Source organism: Myotis lucifugus, unplaced genomic scaffold (genome assembly GCF_000147115.1).
Source record: "Myotis lucifugus unplaced genomic scaffold, Myoluc2.0 scaffold_165, whole genome shotgun sequence".
NCBI classification, from domain to species: domain Eukaryota; kingdom Metazoa; phylum Chordata; class Mammalia; order Chiroptera; family Vespertilionidae; genus Myotis; species Myotis lucifugus.
In genome coordinates, this window is record NW_005871213.1 from 1,766,631 (window position 1) to 1,793,507 (window position 26,877).

Sequence of the window (26,877 nt, forward strand, 5' to 3'; positions counted from 1 at the left end):
CCTGCGTCGCTTCGGGGGCGGGGGCCGCAGCACCACCGCGCCGCGTGGCCTCTCTCTGCGCGCACCGGCGTCCGACCAGCCGGGGGCGGTGACCACAAGGCTCTCAGCACCTCCGGCGAGGACACGCTGAGCGACTCAGGTAAAGACCACGCAGGGGTCGGCTGCTTTCCTGGGGTGCAGGCGTGGGGGTGCGCGCCCTTTGTCACTGTGCTGGGTTTAGGCTTTGATGGGGAGCGTTTTGGAAGTAGTGATGAAGGCTGAGGGTTGTTTTTTTGTCAAACGGACCCCCAGGATTAGGAGGAGAGGTTGAGTGAGAGTTGCTAAGAGGGTGTTATCCAAAGTGTCACCTTCATTGAAAGTTCCTTCTACCCTCTGGGGGCCCGACTCCATCAATGGCCCTCATCCGGTCTAGTTGCCCACTTCTCTGCAGCATAAAATCGGTAAAAAGTGGGTAGGAGGTAACGGGGCCGCTGGCTGCATTACTTGGGCAGAAACCCGTTAGCCCTGGGGCGGGGGAGAGGGATTTGACCCAGGTCAAGGGTGAGAAGACACAGGCATTGTGCAAAGTCCTGTGCAGGCACAGAAAGTTAGAGGGAGATTGCGCAGATGGCTAGTAGCAAATTTATTTATTTTTTAAACCTGGGTGCTCTTCTCTCCCTCCCTTTGTGGGTGGTGGGCTACTTGCTCCTGGTAGGTGGCCAGCAGGCGGCGATATCCCAGGGAGGCGGAGGCTCTGAATGGCTGGGGGTGAAGGGGCCACCCCTGCCTCCCTCCAGCAGCTGGCGGCGAGTCCAGCAGAGGTTGTGTACATTCCCAAGGGGCCGCCTCTTCACCGCTCGCAGTGAGACTGTGTCCAGTTTTGTCTTCGAGCCAGAATTTCCAGGACTAATTTCTGATCCGAGTTGGGTTTTGTAACCCGGTGTCCTTGGAGGTGAGGGCGGGCACTGGGCCGGCCCTCCAGGAACTCACACGCCCTAGAAGCACTCATTGATGAGTTCCATTGATGAGTTCCATTGTGTGCCTCTGGTCTTGGAGGGTAGGGTTAAAAGGAAGACTGCCTGGGGCCCTTGGAGGTAAAGAAAGAACTCTTCCCCAAATACTCAAAACAGCCCTTGTTTTGGGGGCTGGGAGCTTGTGTTCCTGGAATCTCGAAGCCCAGTGTTTTCAGAATGCAGGCGGATTAAAGGCCTAAATTTCCTCCTGGGCCGAGGACGGATTCCTCTGAGGCTCCTGGAAGGAAACTTGGTGATAAGCCTCCAGTTTGAAGCTGGTCTGTCCCTTTAATGTCTGTGCCTTGACAGCTCTCGGTGAGGAAGCACTTCCTTCCAACAGCTGTCTTCTTGGCAGAAAACCAAAACATGGGCTTAAAGGGACCCACAGGCTGCAGCAGCCTCACATTTCGGCTTCAGAACAAATCCTACAATTGTTGAGCTTTCCGGTCCCCTTCAGATCAAGCGGCAGCAGTGTTTTGGTTTTTCATGCTTGCCTTTTTAAACAATAATTTTCTATCCCGGCACGTAGTAAATGAGGAGAGGGGGGGATGATGTTACACGCCTCTGCTGCTGCCGTTATTACTGGCCACGGAGCAGAGGTGCTCCCATGTTTGGGTTTAGAGCGCCTGCGGATTAGGACTCGCTAGTGAAGACGGGATGTCTGCTAGATGAAAAAAGGGCTTCATTAAATTGTTCTGTAAGTTTGTTTAAGGGCCTAAAATCAAACGCAACCAAGTGTAGAATTGCTAAATGAGGAGTCTCAATTCTTAAATGTCGAGATGGAAATATGAATAAGTGTAGGGGGTAGACTGGCGATGGCGTTAAAAGCTACCATTTACGGAGCATCTGTGTACCAGGCCAGCTCTCTACATATTACAGGTCCATCTCAAGAACCTTGTGGTATTGGTCCCATTTAATAGGAAACTAAGGCTTGGAAAGGTTTAGTGACTTGCCCAGGATCACACAACTAATGTGTGATGGAGCCAGGATTCTGTCTCACTCCACAATCCAGGTTCTTTCTATATCTGCCACCTGCTTGAGCCTGGAAGCTGAAACTGCTAGGAATATTGGGGAAGGAAAAGATCTAAAGTACATTAATTAAAAAGGTCTAAAGTACATTTCTCTTCCCATCTCTGTGGATGGAACCAGAATAATAGCAAAATGCGCCAGGGCCTGGAAGAGGCGGTACAGAGGGAGAGAAAGGTTCTTGTGTCTCACTCTGAGAATAACTCCCATCTTGTTCTTGAAGATGACGAAGATGACGAAGAGGAAGACGAAGAGGAGGAAATCGACGTGGTGACCGTGGAGAAGCGGCGGTCCTCCGCCAACAGCAAGGCCGTCACCACCTTCACCATCACCGTGCGCCCCAAGAGCGCGGCCCTGGGCCCGGGGAGAGCCCAGCCGGGGGACCTGATCCTGATCCTCAAGCGCTGCGTCCCCATCCACCAGCCGCACAACTACGCCGCGCCCCCGCCCTACGTAGAGCGAGGAGGCGCCGCCCCAGAAGAAGATGAAGAGCGAAGCGTCCCCCCGGCCCCTCAAGAGCGTCATCCCCCCGAAGGCCAAGAGCTTGAGCCCCCGCAACTCCGACTCGGAGGACAGCGAGCGCCGCCGGAACCACAACATCTTGGAGCGCCAGCGCCGCAACGACCTGCGGTCCAGCTTCCTCACGCTCAGGGACCACGTGCCAGAGCTGGTGAAGAACGAGAAGGCCGCCAAGGTGGTCATTTTGAAAAAGGCCACCGAGTACGTCCACTCCCTGCAGGCGGAGGAGCACCAGCTGCTGCTGGAGAAGGAGAAGCTGCAGGCCCGGCAGCAGCAGCTGCTCAAGAAGATCGAACACGCTCGGACTTGCTAAACGGTTCTCCAACCTGGACAGTCACTGCCACTTTGCACATTTTGATTTTTGTTTTTGTTGTTTTTTGTTTTTTTACATTGTGTTGACATTAAGAATGTTGGTTTACTTTCAAATCGGTCCCCTCCCCCCCGTCGCGTTTGGATCTGGGTGGGGAGCAGGACCTGTGGGGTTGGTTCTGCCAGGACCTCGGGAGAGAGGGCCTGGGTGATGGGATGCTGTGCGGCCCTTGACGTTTCCTCCGCGTCACCTCCGAGACGGCCGTGGGAGTGCGTGACCGTTGGGGAGCCTCTCGGGCTGTTGAAGTCACCTTGTTGCAAGTCTCCAAACATCAGAATGTCATTCCTTTTAAAATGGTGCTTACGTTCCAGCCGATGCCACGGGAGGGGTTTGCCATTGAGACCCCGAGGACACTTCTGTAAATACCACTGACACGCCCGCCTTTTGTATGCGTCCGGGTAATGAGAGGTGGCTTTTGTGGCCAGTATTAGACTGGAAGTTCATACCTAAGTACTGTAATACCTCAATGTTTGAGGAGCATGTTTTGTATACAAATATATTGTTAATCTCTGTTATGTACTGTACTAATTCTTACACTGCCTGTATACTTTAGTATGATGCTGATACATAACTAAATTTGATACTTATATTTTCGTATGAAAATGAGTTGTGAAAGTTTTGAGTAGATATTACTTTATCACTTTTTGAACTAAGAAAACTTTTGTAAAGAAATTTACTATATATATATGCCTTTTTCCTAGCCTGTTTCTTCCTGTTAATGTATTTGTTCATGTTTGGTGCATAGAACTGGGTAAATGCAAAGTTCTGTGTTTAATTTCTTTCAAAATGTATATATTTAGTGCTGCATCTTATAGCACTTTGAAATACCTCATGTTTATGAAAATAAATAGCAATTAAATGATGCAGCTTTTTTTTTTTTTCACCCCCTTGATGGCATGCGAGTTAGAGTCTCCCTAAAGCAGTGACCTTCACAGCACATAACTTACAGAGGGAATCCTGGTTGGGGAGGGAGGGGCTGTTGTCCCCACCTGGGGGTGGAGGGAACTGTGCTTAGAAAGGTGTTAAGACATCTCTTCCAGGCTCCACAGAGTAGAGGTATTACTAGTGACTGCATTGTAGCAATGGCACTCAATCGTTTACAAAGCATTTTCCTTGTTGGATATTTCATGGAATTAAAGTAGGATGGCAGCCATGGGCCATTTACTTAGTTACCTACTTTTTTTATAGACGTGGATCCTTTAAAAGTAAGAAGTAGTCAAGACAAGGTGGTGTAATTGGCTGTATTGGTGTTGGCCATACTTGTCCCATTGGCAGGTGGCTTTACATTTTGGTGTCAAGTGTAGTTTGTCTCCAAGAACGCATCCTTCCAAATTCAGTGAACTTGGAAGGTTCTAGGCTGGCCGGGCCCTGTAGCAGAATATGCATGAAGTTGTTCTCTCAAGGAGCTCTCAGTCTGATTCACAGAAGTAACTCAAGAAGTGACAGGCGTGTGGCCCAGATCCAGCGACATGTCCCTTCAGGAGGGTCAGCGGGTGCAGTGTGCTCTGTCCATTTGCAGCTCCTGTCACACAAGCTGGCATTGGGGCTGCCCCGAGGAAGCAGGACCCACCAGTGCAGGCTCTGGAGGACAGCCAGGGCCAAAGGGTGGGGGGGCAGGCACCTCGGCGAGGAGGGAGTTTCATTTTCCCTGATGGGAGGTGACACCGCCTCTGGGCGGCTTGGGAGGTATTCTACTTAGACCTGAAAGCCTGTACGAACCTATTTCTCACTCCGGTGGAAGGTACTGGGTTATTTTTCTAAGATTTCATCCTGATTTTTAGCTTTGAATTGAAAAGGGCCTTTTGCTTTCTTTGAGAAGAAAACGGCCAGGGATGAGAATATGCTTTACTTGTCTGGTCACAGCTTGGGGGGGTGGGGAGGGTAGAGATGGGACAACCGGAGCCTGTCTGTTTTTGCTGCTTTTTAGAGGCCAGTGGGAGGTTAGAACCTCCTTACTCTGTTCACAGCCACACATCTCAGAGCTCTGAGGCTGGTGCTGCCATGGACATTGCTGATGGCCAGGCCATCCCCACACTAGGAAAACAAGGAACCTGCTTTGAAAGTCCATTTTAAATTGTCATTCAAAAGGCTTCCTGACCATTTGCACTTTATGAGACTCTAATCACCTTGTTTGTGTAATCCTGAACCAAAGGAAAGATCAGTGACCTCAACTTTGAGGTCACTGAGCACCTGAGGTGCCTCGCTTCTCTATTTGTGGTGCCCACAGGGGCCTATCTGGGTGTTTTCAGAGGAGCGGGAAGTCTAGCCGTCGAGGAGGGAAATAAGGAGGCCCTAAACTCATTCCTACCATGCTCCCTTTTTGCTCTGGCCACTGGGAAGCTCAGAGCCAAATTCTATACTCCCATTCTACATATCTGGTGCCCATTCTCTTTCTTTCTAAATGTCTGTGATCTCTTGGTGTCTTTGTTTTTTAGGAGCTGGGATTGGCCAGCATCTGGAAGCCTTCTCAATCTCTTGTTTTTGATTTTCAGTTTAACAACTGTTTAAAATGTTCTTTATTAAATTTCACTGAGAAGTTTTTTTGCATTAGGTGGATCATGAATATGTATTTAAGTGTGAAAACTAAATACCACTTGCCTTTTTTGGCCCAGCTGAGGGAAAGTGTCACCCAGTTCAGCTCTGAGTTATCGATAAAGTAATTGCTGGAGTCACAGAAGAGTTGAACCACTTGTTTCAATCACCAGAGAAACCGTGTTTGCATTCCAAGAGCAGCTTTGAAATGGCTCTACAGCAGGGAGATCAATAAATCCCAGGACTTAGGTGGAGCCCAGAGGGCATCTCCCTGAATGACTTCATTTTACTCCCAGTAGTTCACCCCACTTAGGGGAGATAGCCCAAGCCCCGCAGCCTGACCCAGGCTGTCCCCACCCTGGCTCACCAGCTCCTTCACCGACTCCCCCTGACCCCTTACACACACAGGTGCGCCTCATTGCAGCCACACCAGACCCCCTGGAGCTTTCTCACCTCGGCTTGTTTCACCACACCCCCTCCTGAGTCATCCAGCTTCTGTTTATTGAAATCCTTTCCAACCTTGAGTAGCAAACCCAATGCCATCTCGCCCAGGAAGTCTGCCTTGCAGGTGGGCCCTTAGCTGGTGATGTTGCATCACTTCTGGAGAGAGGAGAGGTGGCCTAATCACTGTCTTGACCATGGGCTCCCCTAAGGCAGTCACAGTGACCCATTCGCCCCTGACTTCAGCCCCAGCCTGGTGACTGACCGATGGCAGGGCCTTGGTGGGTGCCAACAGAATGGCTGGTGGCTGAGTAGCAGCGGAGGGAGGAGCCAGGTGAGGAGCAGATGGGGCCGATTTCCATGACAGGTGTGTCTCCTGCCATCCCCAGTTCCCTTAGGCATCAGTGAACTGGCAGTCCTGACTGCTGGGAGTGAAGAGAAAATGCACACAGGGCCGGGGGCGGGAGGGGGTGGGGGGACCTGTCTTCAGGAAGCCCACAGTCTGGACAGGAGGGGAGATGGGAGGGGCAGGGGACTGTATTAGGCTCTGTGTCTTCAGGCTCCCAGTTGGGAACTCTGTTGGAGGAAGCCGGTTTGCTGGTCTACCAGAGCTCACAAGATGCCGACTCTTGTCTGAAGCACAGACCACCTATCCTATGGTGACAGTGGTTTCAATGCCTCCCACTTCTGTGAAGCCCTGTGTAGACCACTCAGTTTTTACACTGGAGTCTCACGATCTTTCAGGAGTGTTGACCAGCTCGTCATATTTCATTTGGGGAGTTGGGTCTTTTGGTTTTGACTTTCATTAATCTCTATGGTGGTTATCTCTTGAAAACCTTAATTTGGGTTGTCTTTAGAATCAGCCATGATTAGATTTGGGAGAAGCTTGGAAACCATCGGCTTAATCTCCCATTTCAGAGGTGGGACACCAGACAGGGAAGGAAGAGCATGCTGTGTGCCCACCAGGATTCTTTTCTTTCTCTTCCCTTCCTCCCCACTCCTTCCCCTCTGTCACACTCTCCTTCTCACAGTTAAATTTATTTAGCACTTACCATGTGTCAACCACTGTTCCAGACACTTAAGAGACATCAGTGAACAAAAGAGACAAAACTCCCCCAAAGCCCTACTTTCATGGGCTTTATAGTCTAGGAGAGAGTGACAACAATAAAATAAACACAATACGTGAATGACTCAAATAGCACTCAGGAAGGTGGTGGGTGCTGTGAGAAGTGAGTGGAACAGGAGGGAGGGAGTCTGGCAGCCACAGCAGGAGGGAAATGGGGTGCAGTTTGGGGTGAGATGGTCAGGAAGATGCAGTGAGACAGGGCGCTGTTGTGGCTGCTCTCATACCAGGAGCCAGGCCCCCCGGTTCCCTGGTGGGTGTTCTTCCTCCTCCATCTCCCTCTGGTCACTGGCAAAGGCTCCCCACCAACTGCTTTCTCTCTTTCAAGGGAAAGCACCAGAGTGGAGCGGGGAAGAGTGGGATCTGAATGGAGAGTCCCTGGTCTGACTCTGACTCCCACACCCACACGCTCTGGGCTGTGCCGCTTCCCCACTGGTCCAATGATGGCACCACCCACGTCTCGGGTCTTAGGGGGTGACGGGAGCTAACTTATATATGGCACATTGGATAGCGCCTTGAACCTGGGTGCAATTGAATCTTATTAAATAACCTGATTTCTCGTTGACATGATACTTCCTCTATTTTCCTATGTTACTAGAGCAAAGAATCTTCAAGAAAACATTTACTGGTAGAACAAATCCACAAGCCTGAGCTTAGCAGAAACGCTGTAGACTTTTGTTCCTCCAAAGGAGCCATACAAAACCTGAAAACGGGTTCCCTGGAAACAAATGAATGTGCGCTTTGAAGCCTGTTGAAGACGGAGCCTAGGAATTCGAGTGCCCCCAAACATCCACGCCGTCCACAATGGTTTATTAGTTTTCCTTGCTTGTAAAGGAAATCTCTTCATAGGCCACTGACCAGGGCTACCTGATCTCTTCTGATATTGACAGATCATGCTACAGGACATTCATCCCGAAACCTTTGACCAGAAGTAACAGAGCCTTTTTATGGTCGAAGCCGACCGGCCTGTTGGTACAATGCACAGTTGGAGAACACACACAGCACGTACCCCAATGATAAAACACGCGATTTCGTGGGATGTACTCTGAAGAGGCAATGCAACATCGGCTTTATTCTGCACTCTAGCAGGCCCAAGATTTTCAGCAGGCTCTTGGGGGTGAGGTGGGGTGGGGCGGGGTGGAGAAATTAGTCCATTCCTTCAGAAATCCACAGCCTGTTTGGGTTGAATTTTGTGTCTTATGCCATCCTCCGCCATTTGTCTGAGGGAAGGCATAAAAGCAGTCCCCCCCCCCCCCCACCTCCTACCTTACAAATTCTTATTCCACGTGGACTGGGAGGCAGCCCTGGGTAATAAAAATACTTAGTTTACAGACGGAAGCCCTTGGATCTAAGCTCGTTGTTCATTAGTTTCAACCTTGGCACAGGAAGGTAACCGTCTGTGGCTCAGTTGTCATGTCGGTAGGTGGACTGGGTTGGAGCTGGTCATCCCAGTGCTGAGGGTGGACAGTCATTGATCCGTAGGGATGGCTTGGACCACTGCACTGTCTGCCGGGTTTGTGCACACTCTCCATTCGGAATCCCAGACACACATCTCCACTCACCAACTCTGTGGCCGAGGGCAAGTCACTTCCCTTTGAACCTCACGTTCGTCCTCCCTGAAACAACAGTAACAATCACCGAGGTTCTTACTGGGATCAAATGACAGAAAGTGTAAGAGGGATGGGTGGCACTTGGGAAATTGGGAAGTCTAGGAGGTCTGGGCCAGCATGTCCCTCCCATGTCTCTGTCTGCTTTCTGGATCCATCTCTCAGTGGGTTTCCAGGTAGAAATGCTTTCAAAGACAATAGGCACCCCTCTGAGGGCTCCAGGCCACCTAGAACAGGCCTCTGCTCATCACAGATGCTCCGTAATGTTTGTTACGTAATTAGCAGCAGTGGAAAGACTGGACTAATTGTCCAAAGCCAGTTAGAGGCTCTCAATCTGTGCAGAGGAACTGGGTACCCGGGCTTGTCTCACCTGGACGGAGAGAAAACAATGAGCAATCTGATTTTTAATGGGGTTACTCAAATGAAAACCGAATATGATCACAGACACCTAACACCTGGGGTTTTTGCTTGGGTGGGTTTAGCCACTTTTCTTTGGCGTGAAGCCAAGAAGAATAGGCAATTTATCCCCAAACTAGAGACTGGAGACCGCTTGAGCTCTAGTGAGATGCGTTGTCTTCGTTGGCGAAGAGGGCGGGGTTGAGAGCCCAGTTTACCATTGTAAACACTTTGATTGCCTTTGGGTTTGAAAATAAGTCTTTCCCATCCTGAGCTGGTCCTTCTTCTGAACTTGCTGCACTAATAGTGTATCGTGTCTTGAGGGAAAATCCTCTTTCTGCCAGAACCCCCCCCCCCCCCCCCACATCTCATTAAAAGAATGCAGTTGGAGGTTTGCTTGGATGTCTTGAACTGTAAACTTCCGGGCTGGCTGTGAATACATTTCGTTTGACACTCCTGGAGGCTATTTCTCCTGGGGGGTTACCGCACTTGGAAATTCCTCTGGGGAATAAATGTGCACATGTCAATGTGTCCCTACAGTTGGCGCTTCCACCCTGTTGGGCTGGCTGTGTGTGGAAGCGGCCCTTTGCGTGGCCCTGGGTTCTGCCGGCAGGGAGGCCACGGGAGGACTTTTCCCTTGTCCTCTGTGACGAACCACAGCGTGAAAATGTTGGAGCAAAGAAACAGCACTCGGCTCCAATTAGGCCCTGGCTTCAGGGTGGTGTGGATGCTGAGGGCTGGTAATTGGAGGGGGAACAGCCATAAAATGCTTATTATAATGTTTGCTGCTATTCTAGTGCTTTCTCAGCAGTGTTTTCGCTTGAGGGGGGACATCCTTTGGCAGGGCTGTGGTTTCTCTCTCCCTCTTTACCTAGGGTGGTCAGTTTGTCTATACTGTCCCAGTGTTAAAACTGGAAGCCCTGCCCGGCCAGTGTGGCTCAGTGGTTGAGCATCAACCTATGAACCAGAAGGTCAAGGTTTGATTCTCAGTCGGGGCACATGCCTGGGTTTCGGGCTCAATGGCCAGTAGGGGACGTGCAGGAGGTGGCCAATCAATGATTCCCTCTCATCATTGATGTTTCTGTCTCTCCCTCTCCCTGCCTCTCTGAAATCAATTATATTTATCTCACTCACACACAAAAAACCCAACTGGAAGTCCGGTAAACAGTTTGGCAAGCTAGGGCGAGGGTCCCTCTCACCTGGTTGACCAGCTGGCTGAGGCTGCCCACCCAGGAGGCTGGAACTCACCAGGCTCACCTCCGAGGACTCAACCAGCCCTGCGGGGTGGAAGAGTCTGCCCTGAAGGAGGGCCTGGACAGAACACTGTCTTCGTGTCCAGCACACGGATTCGAGCTCTGGAAACACTGCCACGTGGAGAGAGGTTTTCCTTTGGGGATGCTAGTGGCCACGGGGGACAATGAGTGTGAAGGTGGCAGGTCCCCCACAGATGCCGGGCACCAGGAGTCCGCTGGCCTGCCCAGTCCCCTGAGGCTCTGGGGTTCCTTCTAAATCATGATGGTGAGGATAATAGCATTTCAGAAGCAGGACTGTGATGCTAGACTCCATCTTTTAATCTTGAGTTCATGACTTTCCTTCATTCTTCAGGTCCTTGCAAGGAGCAGTTTTCAAAGTGTGGAGCAGCCCCAGGTGGCCGGGCATGGCCATCCCGAGGCTCTCTGAGTCTGCGCTTGCTTCCGGGCAACACAGAATAGAATCCTCCTGAGAGCCTGTGGGCTGTCAGGCTGTTTCATCAGAGAAGCTGCAAGTTCAGGCCCCTAAAATGGTCTTGGACCTCCGCTCTCTGGGTGAGGACCCTGCGAGGACTCTGCCCTGAACGCGCCCAGTGGGGTTCGCTACCCGCTGGGGCATCTTCCTTTATTGGCAGTTGTGAAACCATCTTGGCTACTTCAGTTGGGGGTAGGGGATCACATTCCTCAGGATGTGAAGGTGTGTCCTGGCCTTTGAAAAAGGAACAGGATGGAAAGTCAAGCAAACCTTTTAGGGGACTTTTAAAAAGGTGTTTACACATATTTAGCTTTGGGAGGAAACCCACAATTAACTCCCGAGAGCAACAGTTTATGTATTCTGCAAAACCTGGTTTGAGGGCTGAAGATCCTCCCAGTCCCAGGCCCCCTGAAGGGGACAGGATCTGTCATGTTAATGGATGTGCATATTATTAAGAAAAGGGACAAAGGGCCTGGGAGTGAGAGCTTTGTGGGGACTCTTCAATATGCAGATGGCACCCTGATTATACAAGGGGTGGGGGAGGGCCCTGGGAGAGTCCACCCCTGAGGCTGTCCCGGTGGAGGATGGTGCTTCTCAATCTTAGTAACTAGCAGCATCTTGTCGGCTCCCCAAGGAGGCCTCCGAGCACTCCTGGGCATGGTGGGGAGACCTGGGCCTTGGGAGGCCTGGGTCTTGGCTCAGGGAGGCCACCACTAGAGTTTCTTCACCTCCAGCCAGACTGACCCTGAGCTGTCTCCCCTCCACACATGTCCTCAGTCTGACAGGTCCGAAGCCCACCTGCCTTCCAGAGACTAGATGAAGGGCACCTTCTTCACAAAACCTTCACACGCTTCTCCTCCTACTCCTTTGTGTTTCAAAAATGAAAATAACTTCCTCCCCCCCTCCTTCTCCCCCATGGTCACTATGAAAAAATTACACAATAAAGAAAAATATAAAAGAGAAAGAAGACTATCATTTAGCAATCCAATTTTCAGACAGAACCACTATGAAAGTGTTGGTGTATATCTTTCTAGATTTTTCCACATACAAATTGATGTGAATGTGCCTGTTTTGTATCTTTGTTAGGCTATTCATTACTTTTTATTATGTACTATGAGTAATTGTATTGGGGTCTTCCCTCTTTTACTGGGAGTAAGGGGCTCTCGATGGAGAATGTGTGCTCCACGTCTTCTCAGGTGTTGCACATAGTAGGCAGGCAGCGAGTGGGGAATAAATCATTGAATGGCATTCTCCGTATCAGTCCCTTAAGTGAGAATCTTAGCTTGTGTTCTGTCTGAGCTCTTCTCTAGTTCCAATAATCTGAAGAAGATGATCATTACGTCCCTGACATGGGTAGAAGAAACAATCTTCCCACAGATCTGGTGACTGGGTGTGTCCTTTTTAGCATTATGTCCCCAAACTGATTCAGGCTGTGTCCATACAAAACCCGAGAACCACCTGCTTGAGAGTGGACTACTGTCTTTTCTCATCGTAGCCAAAGCAAGGCTATCTTGGGATATCCGTGGACACTTAGAATCTGAGAACAGCAAATTGTTTGGAATGCGATGGGTTCCTCATTGCTTCTCACCTGCAGTGCTGCCGATGAGCTATGGGGCATCTTTGGGGGGGTTAGAAAAAGGTTTCCTCTCCTCCAGGCAGATGCAGCCCCACCCAGTGTGCGTGGCCTGAACCATTGCATTGGCCATCCTGTTGCAGAATAACTGGAAGGGCAGTTTGATATGTCTGTTCACGAGACTCCTTTAAGCAAGTAAGCAAGACTATGTTATGAATACCAGTCGACTCACACAATCAGCCCCGAAGAGGGTGGAGGTGATTCCCATGTTACAAATGCAGAAACTGAGGTCAAGCCCAGCCAAGGACCCGACTTCTCTGGAGTCTGAGCGGGCGCCTGTTCTTGGTGCCCGGGCACCTGGTTTGCTAAGTCAGCCCTGGAGCAGCCCTGGGGGCACCCCTTCCCAGGGACCCCGGGTGACATGGGGAGGCCATTCTCGGAAACAGTGGACAAGTCTTTCCAGCCTTTGGAGCCGGGGCAGTTGGGCTGGGCCCGTGTCTCTCTCCCTCCTTCCAGGGGCCAGGCCCTAATCGCTTTCTTCAGAGGCCTTTGTGCAGCCTGTTCTTTCATTCTGAGCCCGACACAATGCAGGGGTGAGCGGAGGTCAGATTTTCAACCTTCAGCTCTGGATTTCCTGTCTTCTGTGGGGTGGAGGACAGATTATGCCACCCGGCTTCCTGTCATCTCAACACCGGGGGTTCCTGCTCCCTGGCGCCGAGCCTCCCTGGGGGACTGGGAAATGCTCTGGGAGGTGAAGGCGGAGGGCTGCCCTCGGCTCCCGGACACTCTGTCTGCTGCTGGATGGTGAGGCTTTCTCTCGGTCTTTGGTTATTGAAAATGCCTTCTGGTGGGATTCGGATTCTGACACATCCTCAAGGCCACTCGCAATACTGTAGCTTAAAATAAACTCCCATGCCCATGAGCCAACCCTCCCGGAAGGAGAGATGCCCCCAGGAGCAGAAGAGTTCAGAAATGAGGTCTTTCAGAGACCATGCTTGCTTCAGGGGAAGGACCTGGGCAGGAGCGGGAGGCAGGTGGGGGCGGGAGTGTAACCGTTTCCTAGGGCTGCCACAACAAAGTGCCCCCAACGGAGTGGCTTAAAACAACAGAACTGTATTTCTCACACTTCCGTCTGACGTCTTAAATCGAGGTGGCCCACGGCCCGGCTCTCTCAAAGGCTGCCCCATGCTTCTCTCCCTGCTTCCGTGGACGCTGGCAATCCTTAGGATTCCTTGGCTGGTCCGCATGCCACCGCCCTCACCTTCTCATGGCGTTCTCTCTGAGTCTGTCCCCTCACAGGGCATCCCTCAGTGTCTGTCCCAATCTCCCTCTTCTTGAAGGACCCCAGTCATATTGGATTAAGTGTCTACGCTGCTCCAGACAACCTTCTCTTAACTCATCACCTTGGCAAGGACTCAATTTCCAAAAGAGTCCCATTCCAGAGCACTGGGGGTTAACACTTCCACACACCTTTTTAGGGGTCACACATCAACCCCATACAGGGGGGCTCAGGTCAGACAAGTTTTTTTTCTTTTTAATTTTTTTATTGATTAAGTTATTACATATGTGTCCTTATCCCCACATTACCCCCCATCGCCCCCACTCATGCCCTCACTCCCCTGTTGTCTATGTCCATTGGTTAGGCCCGTGGTCAGCAAACTGTGGCTTGCGAGCCACATGCGGTCCTTTGGCCCCTTGAGTGTGGCTCTTCCTAAGCCGTAGGAGTACCCTAATTAAGTTAATAACAATGTACCTACCTATATAGTTTAAGTTTAAAAAATTTGGCTCTCAAAAGAAATTTCAATCATTGTATTGTTGATATTTGGCTCTGTTGACTAATGAGTTTGCCGACCACTAACCGTTAGGCCTATATGCTTGCATTTAAGTCCTTTGGTTGATCTCTCCACCTTACCCCCACCCTCCCCTACCTTCCCTCTGAGGTTTGAAGGTCTGATCAATGCTTCTCTGTCTCTGGGTCTATATTTTTGTTCATCAGTTTATGTTGTTCATTATACTCCATAAATGAGTGAGATCATGTGATATTTATCTTTCTCTGACTGGCTTATTTCACTTAGCATAATGCTCTCCAGTTCCATCCATGCTGTTGCACAGACAAGTTTTATTTGCCATCTGCTCCATGCCAGGCCCTGGGCTCAATTCTGGGGTACAGAGTTGCCAGGATTGTCTTTGTCTTCAGAGAACTTGCAGTCTAGTGCGGAGAGACCAACAGGTGCGGAATAGATGTTATAATACAGCGTGATCGACGCTGGGAATTGATTGAACAAACACAAGGTAACGAGGGCTCTCATAAAATCTCCCACTCTCCCACCTGATGATCATGGGAGGCTTCCTGGAGGAAGGGGCATCCTACAGAAGAAGGCCAGTGACCTGAGAGGGACAGGGACAAGAACAGGAGAGACAGTGTCACAGATTCCAAGAAAACCCTGGGAGACCACATCTGCCAATAGACTCAGGAGGATCTCAGAACTTCTATCAGCGGATTGGGTCAGGGAGTGACTCCCTCTGACATCTGCCCTCTTTTCCAACTGCCCCAGCTGCCTGCCCCCATTCCACTCGCCCCAATCCTCAGGCTAATGGGCACGTGTGTGGTGCTTTCCTGGCCCTTCAGTGCCTGGGTCCTCGGGTGAGAGAGAGAAGCCAACACTACAGAAGCTGGTTGTGCCACTGTAACTGTTTTAATTAATTCTTTTGATTCTTTTCGGAGCTGTGAATCATGATTCGAATTGTGTACCTCGATATAGAGCATGTTCTGTTGAAGAAGACTCCACCTTGACTCCCAGTGAACTTGGGGGCCGGAGGGAACGGCGCCTGGGTTGGGAGTGGAGCTCAAGGGCATCCCGAGGCCTGGGACTCCAACAATCCACAGCGTGTGCCCCTGACCCGCCCGGCTCTGGCATCTCCCCACAAAGAAACCAGGAGAGTCTGTGTTTGGCTTGGCCTTTCCAGGAGCTGTTCCCATTTGTCATCGTGGAATCTGAAACATGAACCTTCTTACCCAGAAATGTGTTTCATTGAAGCAGCCATCAAGATGCCCTGGGGGAACCCAAGGGAGGAGTGTCTCTTGGCTAAAATTCTGTGTATTTTTTTCATTTTTTCTTCCTGTTTGAACACTGCTCCCCTGCTCCCCGCTCCTTCCCTCCTCTTTGCAAAGACCTTTCTGACATGGAATGGCACCATCTCCGGCACTTCACAGAGGGCAGGCTGGGACTCTGTCCCCATTGCTCAGGTGAGGAAGTGGAGGTGCAGAGACGTCCTGTGACTTTCAGGCGCAGATTCACAGGGAGACTCCCAACTTCACATCCAGGGACCTGTCATCCATGTCACCTAACCCGGCCCTCTAGCTCCCCCTGACCCCCCTGAACTCTGGCCTGGCTGGGGATGGCCCAGAAGCTTCTCTGCATTAGAATCAGCTCGTAACCCAGTGGGTGAATCCCAGGCTCCGAAGCCAGGCTGCCTGGCTTGGGCCCCACTCTGCCTCCCCACCTCTAGGATCACGGCAAGTCCTTAATCTCTCCGTGTCTCTGTATGTCCCTCTGTAAGGGGTGGGGGGGGGGGGATGGGCTAATGCCACCCACCTCTAGCATGATTATAGGGATTAAATTAGTCAACAGATTTCCTGGGACAGTTCCTGACACACAGTAAGTCCCATTTAATGCTTACTTAAAAAAATCTCCAATGTGATGGGAAACATTGAAGACCAGCAGTGGCAGGTCCAGGGATGGGCCCATGGCCACTCTGCTCTATCTGACTGACTAGGAAGCTAGCAGGGGACTAGGTGGCTCCTGGATGCCTCTTTCATCACGAACATTTCACAATCAAGAGGCAGGAGATCTGGATTCTAAAGCCCCATCTCATTGTGTAGGAGCTGCTGTCCTTCTCACACAACTGTGGGCCTGGCTAGAACTCGGACTTCTGCAGGGCAGGGCCGCATTGTGGTCCTCTCCTGACTTGCAGCCCCTGAGCCAGGGCCTGGGTGGGAGGAAGTGCCCAGTCGACACATGCCGAATTGAAACTTGGGGATGTTAGACCTGCTCTAGGCCTCAGTTCCCTGCTTTCTACTCTAACGGATGAGTTCATGGCTCTGAGGACTCTGAGAACTTATCCTGCATACAAGCCATTTCTGGGGTGGCTGTTCGGAACCAGGACCCTAGAATATTCACACTAGGAAAGAACCAGAGTGGGATCAGAAACACGGTCACTGGCGTGGGAGCCACAGGCTAAGAGGTCCCCATGGTTCAGAGTTTCCGGACTGGGGAGAGCCGGGAGTGAATCCTCATGGCTGGACTGGCATGATCCCGGGCGATCCATCAAGAACGAGTTCTCTCTCACTCTGACTTCCCTCGGTTTCTTTCTCCACCCAACAGTGGCAGGGGCTCTGCAGTATTAAAATAGTTTCCTTATGCAAGTTTCATAAAACCAGGTTGAGGCCATTGCTACGGCCTTGGAAGGAGTCAGTAGACTGAGGGCCTTGAACCTTAAATTTCATTAAATGTCCCAAAAGCCCACTTCAGCTGAAGGGCCAGAGTGACCAATGACCAATCAATGACTTTGTTTGCAACCTTGCTCCACTCTGTGGGACAAGCATAGGACAGGAAGGTAGCACTCCATTCTCACTAACCTTGAAAGGCTTCCCTTGGTCTTTCCTTTCAATTTCTCCCTCCGTCATTCACACTGAATCTGCTATAAAGCCCTCAGCCTCTCTGGTTCCCAGGTCTCACCAGCCCTGCCGCACCTCAGTCCCTTGGGGTCCAAATGTTCCCCCTTCTCTCTCATCTCCATTTGACCAAGTTTAATCCAGGTTTCACACTCACACTGTTTCCTATGATCCAGATGATTATTCCTCCTGCCCGTGTCCTTTCAGTAACTCATTTGTGTTTCTCTAACTACCTCCGCCTGTTCTCCCCTCTCCACTCTGAGCTCCTGGAGGGAGCAGGTCCCTCTGTTAGCCGTCCTGGGTCCCATGAATACCCCCGCTCCTTGAGGCTTCACACAAGTGTTGAAGGTACATTGTGAGTGGTCTGAAGAATGTCACAGCATCATGACTCAACCAAAAGGATTTTTCCTTCAAGTAACCCAGTAACCAATTAGGATCCCCCAGACAAATATTTACAAGACAATTACTTTCAAAAGCATCATCCTGGATTATGGTATTACCTGTGCCTAAGTAAACACAGTGAAGGAATTGGAGGCTTTGAAAAGTTCACTTCAACTTAAAATGAGATTAGAAATAATGACAGGGCACTGGAGGAGCTATTGGGAATGAGGAAGGAAGCAGAGTAAAACCCGAGGCCGGGATGGACGCAAACCCGAGGCCGGGATGGACATGCACCCGAGACATCCTTTGTGACCCTTCCTGGCACAATTTGAAACTGATACGGCAGGAAAGACGTGGGCACTTCTGAGCTTCCAGATTCCTCTGCGGCTGTCTCTCTGCTAAAGGGGTAGGAGAGGAAATACTATCCCTGTGCTGTGGGCCCCGTGCAGAGAGGCTGCTGGGGCTCAGGACCCCGCAGGGTCAAGAGGGAAGCAGGGCCCGAGCGGGTGGCTCAGTGGTTGAGCATTAACCTATGAACCGGGAGGTCACTGTTCAATTCCCAATCAGGGCTCATGCCTGGGTTGCTGGCTCGATCTCCAGTGGGGGCTTGTGGTAGGCAGCCGATCAATCAATGATTCTCTTTCATCATTGATGTTTCAATCTCTCTCCCTCTCCGTTCTTCTCTGAAATCAATAATTTATATATATATGAAGCAGGAACTCCTGTACAGGGCCATCTAGTTGTGAAGTGGGTCAGACCCTGGTTCTGAATGGCAACCCTCTGTTCCTCTGCTACCCTGGGCTGGGAGTAATGGATCTGAATCCAAATTTTGGGTGAATCCCCTTTTTTTCTCAGCAGTCACACTCTCGTGCTGTGTCTCTGCTATGCCGACCACTGTGCCAGGCGTGGGGGTGCAGACCTGAGTCCAGCGGAGGCCCCGCCCTGAAAGACTGGAGTCTAGACCTGGGTGGTGGCAACTGGGGAGGGGGAAGAGCTCCCTGGAGGAAGCGGCACTTATCTCCTAGATAAGAAGGAGAGATTCAGGGGGGGAAAAACAATATTGAAGGAAGACATTCCAGAAGGCCAGGAAAGAACAAACAAAGCTTTGGGGGTCTTAAGCAACTCAGTTTGTGTGGAAATGGCAAGTTATAGGAAAGCAGAGAATGACGGAAAATGGGACTCATTTGGGATTAAAGTTTAAACATATGAGGAAAAAAGAAATAATAGTCTCGTGGCTATCAATGCATTCTATGGGACAAAAATGATTGAGTGGGTACAAAAATGCTTTAAAACTTATAAGACACCATGCAAGTTTAATTCCTGAACACACACACACACACACACACATGCACACTGTGATCTGTCATCTACTGGTGGCATTGCAAAGCATTGTAACTTTTAGAAAGTCCCTTAATTGTGATTTCCCCATCCTTTTTCTGGGTTAATTTAGCAAACACCCTGTTTTGCAGCTAAGGGTCAGTACCTGCCATTGTAATCTCCAGGTAAGACTGAGATCTGTTTTCCCAACACTGAGTCCAGGAGGTCCTGGAAGGGGGATGAGGGCTTCCTGCAGGGCCTCCCGTGATGCTCTTCCTTTTGAAGGATCTGCCAACACAGAGACACAAGGAGAAGTTCCGGACCAAGGTCAAGAGGGGAAAACCCATCTCTGCATTTTCTTGGGCCTTTTCCTAGGGCAGAGAGAAGAGCAATGGGGTGGGAATCTCTGCTTTGCCAGCAATTTCCTGAGTCACTTTCTATCTCTGGACCTCAGTTTCCACATCTTCAAAATATGGGGTGATCTGACTTCTAAGATCCCCTAGAAATAGAGTAAAAGGTGCACAGTAGCCCTGTCTTGCTGAGTCTGCTGAATTCATGTCTTCCAAGGCCCTGGAGCCCTTCATGGGCCTGCCATTAGCCAGTTATTGAGTGTTCACTGTCCCCTGCAGAGGCCGAAGTGAGCTGGGCATGGCAAAGTGAGGTGGACATGTCCTCTCAATTCTCAGGAGATCCATCTGAGTTGCTGCTCTAGTCTCTAACTCTCTCTCTTTCCATCTTCTTAAGGGAAACAAAAATCTCTCTGAGTCACCTAACCGGTGTGGCTCAGTGGTTAAGCCTCGACCTCTGAACCAGGTGGTCACGGTTCAGTTCCTGGTCAGGGCACATGCCTGGGTTGCCGGCTCGATCCCCAGTGTGGGGTGTGCAGGAAGCAGCTGATCAATGACTCTTTCTCATCATTTATGTTTTCATCTCTCTTTTCCTCTCCATTCCTCTCTGAAATCAATAAAAACATATTAAAAAAATAAAATAAAATCTCTCTGAATCTCATCAGTTTTCACATCTACCAAGTGGAGACCATGAGAATACAAGACTTCTCTCTTGATCAGCACCTTCCTTCTTCTTGAGTGCCTGGGACCATCCGGGAGGCATGTCTGGTTCCTGGGTTTGGGTTCTTCCTGCTCTGCCTGGCCTGCCCGCTCCTCACCCTCACACATCTGAGGATAAAGTTCTGAGGAGCAGGCAGCTCATGGAGTCGAGGGTCCATGTGGGGCCTGGAACAGAGAGGGACTTTATAGCCATCCCCTTTGAGATGCAGGGAGGCCATAAAACGTGGACCGAGGAGGCTTATTATCTTTTTCCACCATTAAGTCACACCCCCTAAGATGTCCTGCGCCCTGACAGCATTTTGCCCATTTGGGTCTGTGTTTAGTTGTTATGTAAACACTATGCTTTCAAAGACTCGCACCCGCCCCGCCTCCCGCGTTTTGGTGTTCCTGCGGCTTCTAGATGCGGGGCGAGGCGCTCTACAAAGACCCGCCAGGAGTTTCTGTCTGACAGATGAGGGGACCGAGTTTCAGAGAAGGCACATCACTTCCTTTCCAGGCCCCCCACTTGAAAGTCTGGGGTCTTTCCACTACTCTGCTTGGACCAATCCGGGGAGAACCGACCCGCACCTTGTACGTTAGGCCCTACAAGGAGCAACAGTTCTACAGGGTGCTTTGCTCCCCGCCGTCAGCACGGGCCTGGGAGAGTTGTAAATGCGTTTTTAAAATATAAATCAGCCCCATGTTTAGCGCCTTAAGGGAGCGCACTCTGTAAAGGACGCCTCCAGTGAATCCTCTGGCGCAGTGAGGGTTTCCCTGCCACTTTACAATGATTCCCCTGCCTAACCCCCCTGCTTCCGACTGGAGCTGTTTCACCTGCTACTCTTTCTCGGATGGCGTCCTGTGGGTATTTGCCCAGCATTTGGTCCTGATGCTTTATAAAATAATCATGGAGATGATGATTTGAAGATCCGCGGAATATCGCAATTGCACAAATAAAGGAAGATCGTTTTGAAATGATTCCAGGTTGTGAGCCTGGTATGGAGATGATCTACGGCCTGGCCAAACCTCTCTTTCTGGCCTTCTTTCCTACCTTCTTAACACGCCTTGTGTTTCAGCCACTAGCACCTTCGGCTTGGCTTCCGCGAAGGTCTTATCTGCCCCCTCCCGGGAGCCAGAGCTGGAGCTGGAGCCTGTGCTCACCAGGACTCCTTCCCTGTGAATTCTCCTCATTCCAGCACCGCCTCTTCAGCCCTGTGTGTGCAAGCATACACTCTCACACACACACACACACACACACACACACACACACACACCTCACTCACGCTTACTCCGACGCACGGATGTGCCCATGTCCTACACGCTGACAATGTCCCATGCAGCAGCCACCAGCTGCCTGTGGCTATTCAAATTTAAATTATTTCAAATTTAAATTATTTAAAATTAAATAAAATATCAGCAGGTGAATGAATAAACAAAATGTGGCATATGCCCAAGCATAGGCCCCCTGGCTGGGTGGCTCAGTTGGTTGGAGCACCATCCCGTACACCGAAAGGTTTCAGGTTCGAGTTCCAATCAGGCCACATACCTAGGTTGTGGCGCGTACTGCATGCAACTGATCACTGTTTCTCTCTCACCTCTCTCTCTTTCTCTCTCTTCCTTCCTCTCGCTCTAAAGATCAATAAAAACATATCCCGGGTGAGGGTTTAAAAAAGAAGAAAAGGAAATTCTGACCCATGCTACAGCCTGGATAAATCTTGGAAACGTTCTGCTAAGTAAAGTAAGCCAGACACAAAAGGACGAATCTTGTATGTTTGCATTTATACAAGGTTTCTAGAATAAGCATTTCTTATGGAGACAGAAGTAGAATGGAGGCTACCAGGGGCTGGGGGAGGGGAGAGAGACCAGGAGTCACTGCTCAATGGGAACAACGTTTCAGTTTAGGATGCTGAACACTTTCTGGAAATGCGTAGGGGTGATGGCTGCATTACGCTGTGGCTAATCTCAAGGCCGCTCAATTGCGCACGTAAAAATGGTGAGAGTGGTCAATTTCATGTTATATGTATTTTACCACAAGAAAAATTTAAAAATATATTTTAAAAATTAAAGGAAAAGTACATAGAAGAGAAAACGCAGGTCTGCAGGCGCACTAGCCACACCCCCCCTGCTCCGCAGCCCCGTGGCCAGTGGCTACAGTGTTGTTTGGAGCAGCAGAACATTTCAGTCTTTGCAGACGTGCTAGTGGGTCCTGTTGCGCCAGACCCTCCCAGACCCGCTCATTTTTAAAAGCATTCCTGCAGCTGCCATCAGCTGTGCTTACTTCCTCCTTGGAATTCTTGTCATTATTTGTTTTGACCCTTTTCAAGGCTTTTTCAAATTCTTCATTGTATTTGAGGCAAATAAGGAGTCAGCTGATTCCCTCACAAAATCGCGAGCCGGTGGGAGACAGGGTCAGCGTTTTTGGGGGAAGTTTCACTTCTCTGGGCTTGCTGGTCCCACCCCACACGCCAGGTCTCCCCCAGTGCCTGGCAAACTCCTCGGTGCTGACCACATAGCGAGACACACAGCCAGACGACACCCCTTTTAGGTCATGGTCCTCGCTGAGAATGTAATTCCATCGCACAAACTTGAGGAGTCATTGGACGGTGACATATTTGTCTTCCACGAATTAATTCCTTGGGCCATACGTTAGGTGCCTTCCTCGGCTCCTGGGGAAGAGAGGGCCCGTCCTCTGGGGACTTTTGTAACTGAGGTAGGATTCTGTCTCATGGATGTGTGAAGTCACTCCTCGGCGAGCTATTGAAGCTGCCCAGTCTTTCTTCCCACAACAAATGGCGAAGTCACTTTGTTTTCGGTAACACCAGCCCTTCTGCGGCCCATAGAGTCCTCCCCTGCTCATTGTCTTGTCATTAGAACCTCTGGCTCGGGGTGGTGCTCCCTAAACTCAACCGGGACCGCATTCAGAAGGAGGGAAACGCAAACGCCCGCCTCTGAAAGGGACCCGGTGTAAAAAGAGCCCTCTTTGCCTCTTGAGCTCCATGATGAGATCTCGTGGCCAGACAACATTTTTTGACTGGTGAGAGCAGAAACGACCCTCTTGAGTTACTGGTGAGTGAATGGGGGCCTTTGTTTCCCACCGAAGAATTAGAAACCGACGGGCCTCCCCCGAGCAAACAGGAATCCGTTTCACACAGGGCGTTGGGATTGAATGACCGCACCAGGAAAAAAGCCAGGACAATGCCCTCTCACGTTTTAATCATTTACCTGCATTCCAGGCGGGAAGGTTTCTCGGAAAACTCCAGGATTCGGCAGAGAGGGACTTCCCGAGGCGCTTGCTCTGTGCGCTCTGCTCCTTCTGGTGCAGCTCCAGGTGGAAGTGAAGGAAAACGGCCTGGTTTCTGGAGTCAGACCTGAGGGTAGGAGCATAGACCCCGGAGGCCGGAAGGGGTCCCTGGCGGGGTGTGGCCGGCACCAGCATGCTGCAGGGGAGAGAAGCCAGGCTCGGGGAGAGGGGGCTTCCTGGGGTCACACCCGGAGCACCTGCAACACTGACATTAGAACGGTCGCTCCCCACTCCAGCTCGGCATCCTCCTCTTGTAAAAATTGGCCAGGTGGGCATTTTTGAAACTCAAAATGACCTTCCCCTTCTTTAAGGTGATTCATGATACGTATTGGAGAAGAAACATGACCCATGGCAAGAGGTAGATGTTGCAGGATTCGGTGGAAGCGGGTAGGACATCTACCAGGTTCCCGCCTCATTCTGCGGGGCGCCCCGAAGCACACACTCATTCCCGAGCCCTCTTTCTGCACGTGTGTCTCCCGGGCTCAGGAGGATAAAACAGGCTAATAGATCGCTCTGTGAGACTACTTTCCATAGAACCTTTTTTTCGTTCACGAGAAACTGGGTCCTGGAGATGGAGACTGTCCACGGGTCGACAGAGAGTGGGACTGAGCTGTCTGGCGACAGGAAGTACCAGCGACCGTGAGGCTGTGGTGGGTGTGAGCTGTGGGCACGGGGTGAGCCAGAGAGCGTGCTGTGTGGGCAACACAGAGGAGGGGGTACTAACGCCCATCCTGTGTGCTGGCTGCGTCTCCACGGCAGGGTCACTGCACCTCCTGATGACCTTGGTTTTCTCCTCTGTGAAATGGGCCCACTAGTCCCTGCTCCGGCCGGATTAGAACCACCTTCCTGAGAACCTTCTGTAAACTGTGGGGGAGCTCACGGAGGCGGCAGCAGTCTCAGAGGAGGAGAACTGGGGTGTATGTTGTGATGTGTGTGATGTTGGTCAATGTACCAGGCCTTAGCTTCCTAATCTTTAAATGAAGGTACACACCACTCAGAAGGTACGTTTTCTTTTTGAAATCTGTCCAGGTACCAAGAATTAACCTAGAATCTTCTTCATTTAAAATGGCTTTTTTATGCCCCTACCTCATAGTCTCTGTAGAGCTACTTAAACATTCATTCACCAACAGTAATAACAACAGCAAACACTCAGAATACTCACGATGTGCCTCACCCTGTCTTCTGTGCTTCACAGGTTATGTCAGGTGATCAGAACAACCGGGCACAACCACCCTAGGAGGGGGGTATTGCGTTGTGACCCTCCCTATTTTACAGAGGAGGAAACTGGAGCACAGAGAGGTTAGGTACTTTGCTGGAAGTCACACAGCTTTAAAATGCTTTGGAGTCAGGGTTCAAAGAAGGCAAACTAGGTCTTGCACCCGCCGCAACGATTGCGGTGGGTGGAGATGCCGTTCCCTAGCGCTGTACGTGGCGCTCAGCGCTTTCTGCCTAATAGGAAGCCTTGGAATCTGGGACTTAACCTCCTTGGGGGTGAACCAGCCAAGGCCCCACTGACAGCCCAGCCCGCTGGACCAGCGCATTTGGTGGAGATAACAATCGGAATTGTGGGGGAGCCCAGCCCAGCCAGGACCATTTACATCTCAAAGCAGCTTTGTGGTTTTCCACTGATTTCAGATGCTCTAACTACAGGGAAGGACCCCTGGTCTTCGCATTTTTGTGGGTTTGCAAATGACTGGAGGCCGATCCCGGGATCTCTTCACCTTGGAGAGCTGGAGAGCCGCACACCACCTCCCTAATTCAGTACCTGTCACTACCTTTCAGTGGAAGCAAGTGTTAGCTTAGTTTAGGGCTTTTTCCTCCTACCGTGTGCAAGACTACAGATGCTTCATGACTTCAGGAAAGACGATTTCATTTCGGAGGAAGTCAAATATTGGATCTTGTTGGTTCCAAAAGACAGGAGGGATGCGCTTCCAGTTGCCTCTTTTTTTGCAGCCTTATCTGCCCCAAGTCTCACGACTCACACCCGGGCCACATCTCAGCAGGTTGTTCTGTTTCCTGAAGCCACACCTCTCCTCCCTGGTGAAGGAAATGCTATGCACCTCCATCCCCCCAGCAACCCTCCCTGGACCTCATGAAACAAACCACTGCCCCGAGTGGGGCCGGCACCCTCTGGGGTCCTCAGGGTCCCACTTGCCTGTCTTCTCCCTCCCAGCGCCTCGCCCAGTGCACAGCTCACAGCCGGTGCTCATTTGAACCGAATCAAATTAAACCTAATTGAAATAAATCTAATTTAATCTTTGTTCCTGAGTTTGCTCTGTTGTAGGACTGCGGGATGGGAAGAGGAGATCACTTCCTGCGCCCAAATTTGGGCCGAACACATCCTTCCATTCCAGAATGTTCCCTGGCTTGTCCCGGGGTGGGGTGGGGAGAGAGAGAGCCCCTCACACCCGTGGGCCGGCCGTGGCTTTAAGAATTCCACGTTCTCCCTCCACCTGGAGCTAGGAAGCCTTTTATAAGCGTTGACTCCAGAGAATCTCTGTCTTCCACAAGCCATTCCTCTTCTGCGCCTACAAAGGATAAAGATCTGTTTGTCTCTGTGTGTATGTTACAAAAAATGAATGGGGATTTAATTACAGCGGCTCATTTCCTAAAAGGAAGTCCTATTTACGATGCACCATATGTTTTGCCAGCGGGCCATACCCCTGAGGCCTGGAGTCTTGTGTGATAAGCAGGGTCGGCTGGCCTGGCCTGGCCATGGGGGGGCGGGGGGGTGGGGGACCTGGGTGGACAGGCCGAGGGGTCCAGGAAGTGGGGAGGGAGACGTAGGTGGGCTCGCTGCGGGGTGAGCTCACAGGACTGAGGCCCCCTGAGCATCAGCCAGCAACCAGGGGAGGCTGCCCGGCTTCAGAGGATGGAATCGGAGGCTCCAACAATTTGTGATGATTAAAAATTGCCTGGCTTTTTTCATCTACTGAAGTGGCTCTAGAGGGGGAGACGGTCTCTCTCTGATCCTTGCTTTCGTGGTTTTAATTCCCCCTCCGCCACTTCTGAGCCAGCGCAGATGGCTTCCTAGAGCTCCCAGAACCTTCCAGCGTGGGATGCGGGGTGGGCGGGGAGCGGGAAGGAGGTCTGGCTCCATCCCGGGATCCTTCCTCCCTCTGACGATCCACTCTGCTTTAGCTTTGGTCCTGCCTACTGGTTCAGGTGCCGGAAGCTGAGGGTGGTCCTTCAGGATTTCTCGGTTGGGCTTTCCTGCCATTGCTGGAACCTGCTAGAACCTGCTAGAACCTGACTCCACGGATGAGATTTACGACGGGGAGGCACCGCTTCCCAAGCCGCCTTCCCCCTCCCCAAGGTGTGCTGTTTCTCTGGCTTCTTCCCTCCAGCTCACTTTTTTGTTGTTGTTGTTAATCCTCACGCGAGGATATTTTTCCATTGATTTTTAGAAAGAGTGGAAGAGAGAGAGGGGGAGAGAGAGAGAAACATCAATGTGAGAGAGACACATCGATTGGTTGCCTCCCACATGAGCCCTAACCAGGGCTGTGAACCGAGCCTGCAATCAAGGCACGTGTCCGTGACTGGAATCGAACCCAGGACCCTTCAGTCCGAGGGTCGACACTTTACCCACTGAGCCACGCCGACCGGCTCCAGCTCACTTTTTAAACTCCCTCCCCTGAGAAATGGTCTTCACCAACTTATTCCTCATGTTCCCCACCCCCTGTGCCCTGCAGCCCTCCCCGACTGCTGGGGGCCAGACTGTGATGCTTTCCCTTTCAGCTCTGGCATTCACTTTACTTTCTATCCAAATTGGGGGTGGGCAAGAGGGGGTGACAACATGCCCCCTAAAATGTCCCTTCTAGTTCTCACACTTGATCATGCCAACCAGCCAATG

At 51.0% G+C, this 26,877-nt stretch overlaps 1 protein-coding gene across 1 annotated transcript in view; it reads left to right on the forward strand.

Moving 5' to 3' along the window:
* The window catches only part of MYCN (MYCN proto-oncogene, bHLH transcription factor), a 5,845-nt gene extending 2,119 nt beyond the window's left edge, over nucleotides 1-3,726 (forward strand). The window contains 2 exon segments of the mRNA XM_014461994.2: nucleotides 2,242-2,476; nucleotides 2,478-3,726. Coding sequence (XP_014317480.1) covers nucleotides 2,242-2,476; nucleotides 2,478-2,850 — 608 coding nt within the window. The 3' untranslated portion in view covers nucleotides 2,851-3,726.
* Nucleotides 3,727-26,877: the final 23,151 nt, after the last annotated feature.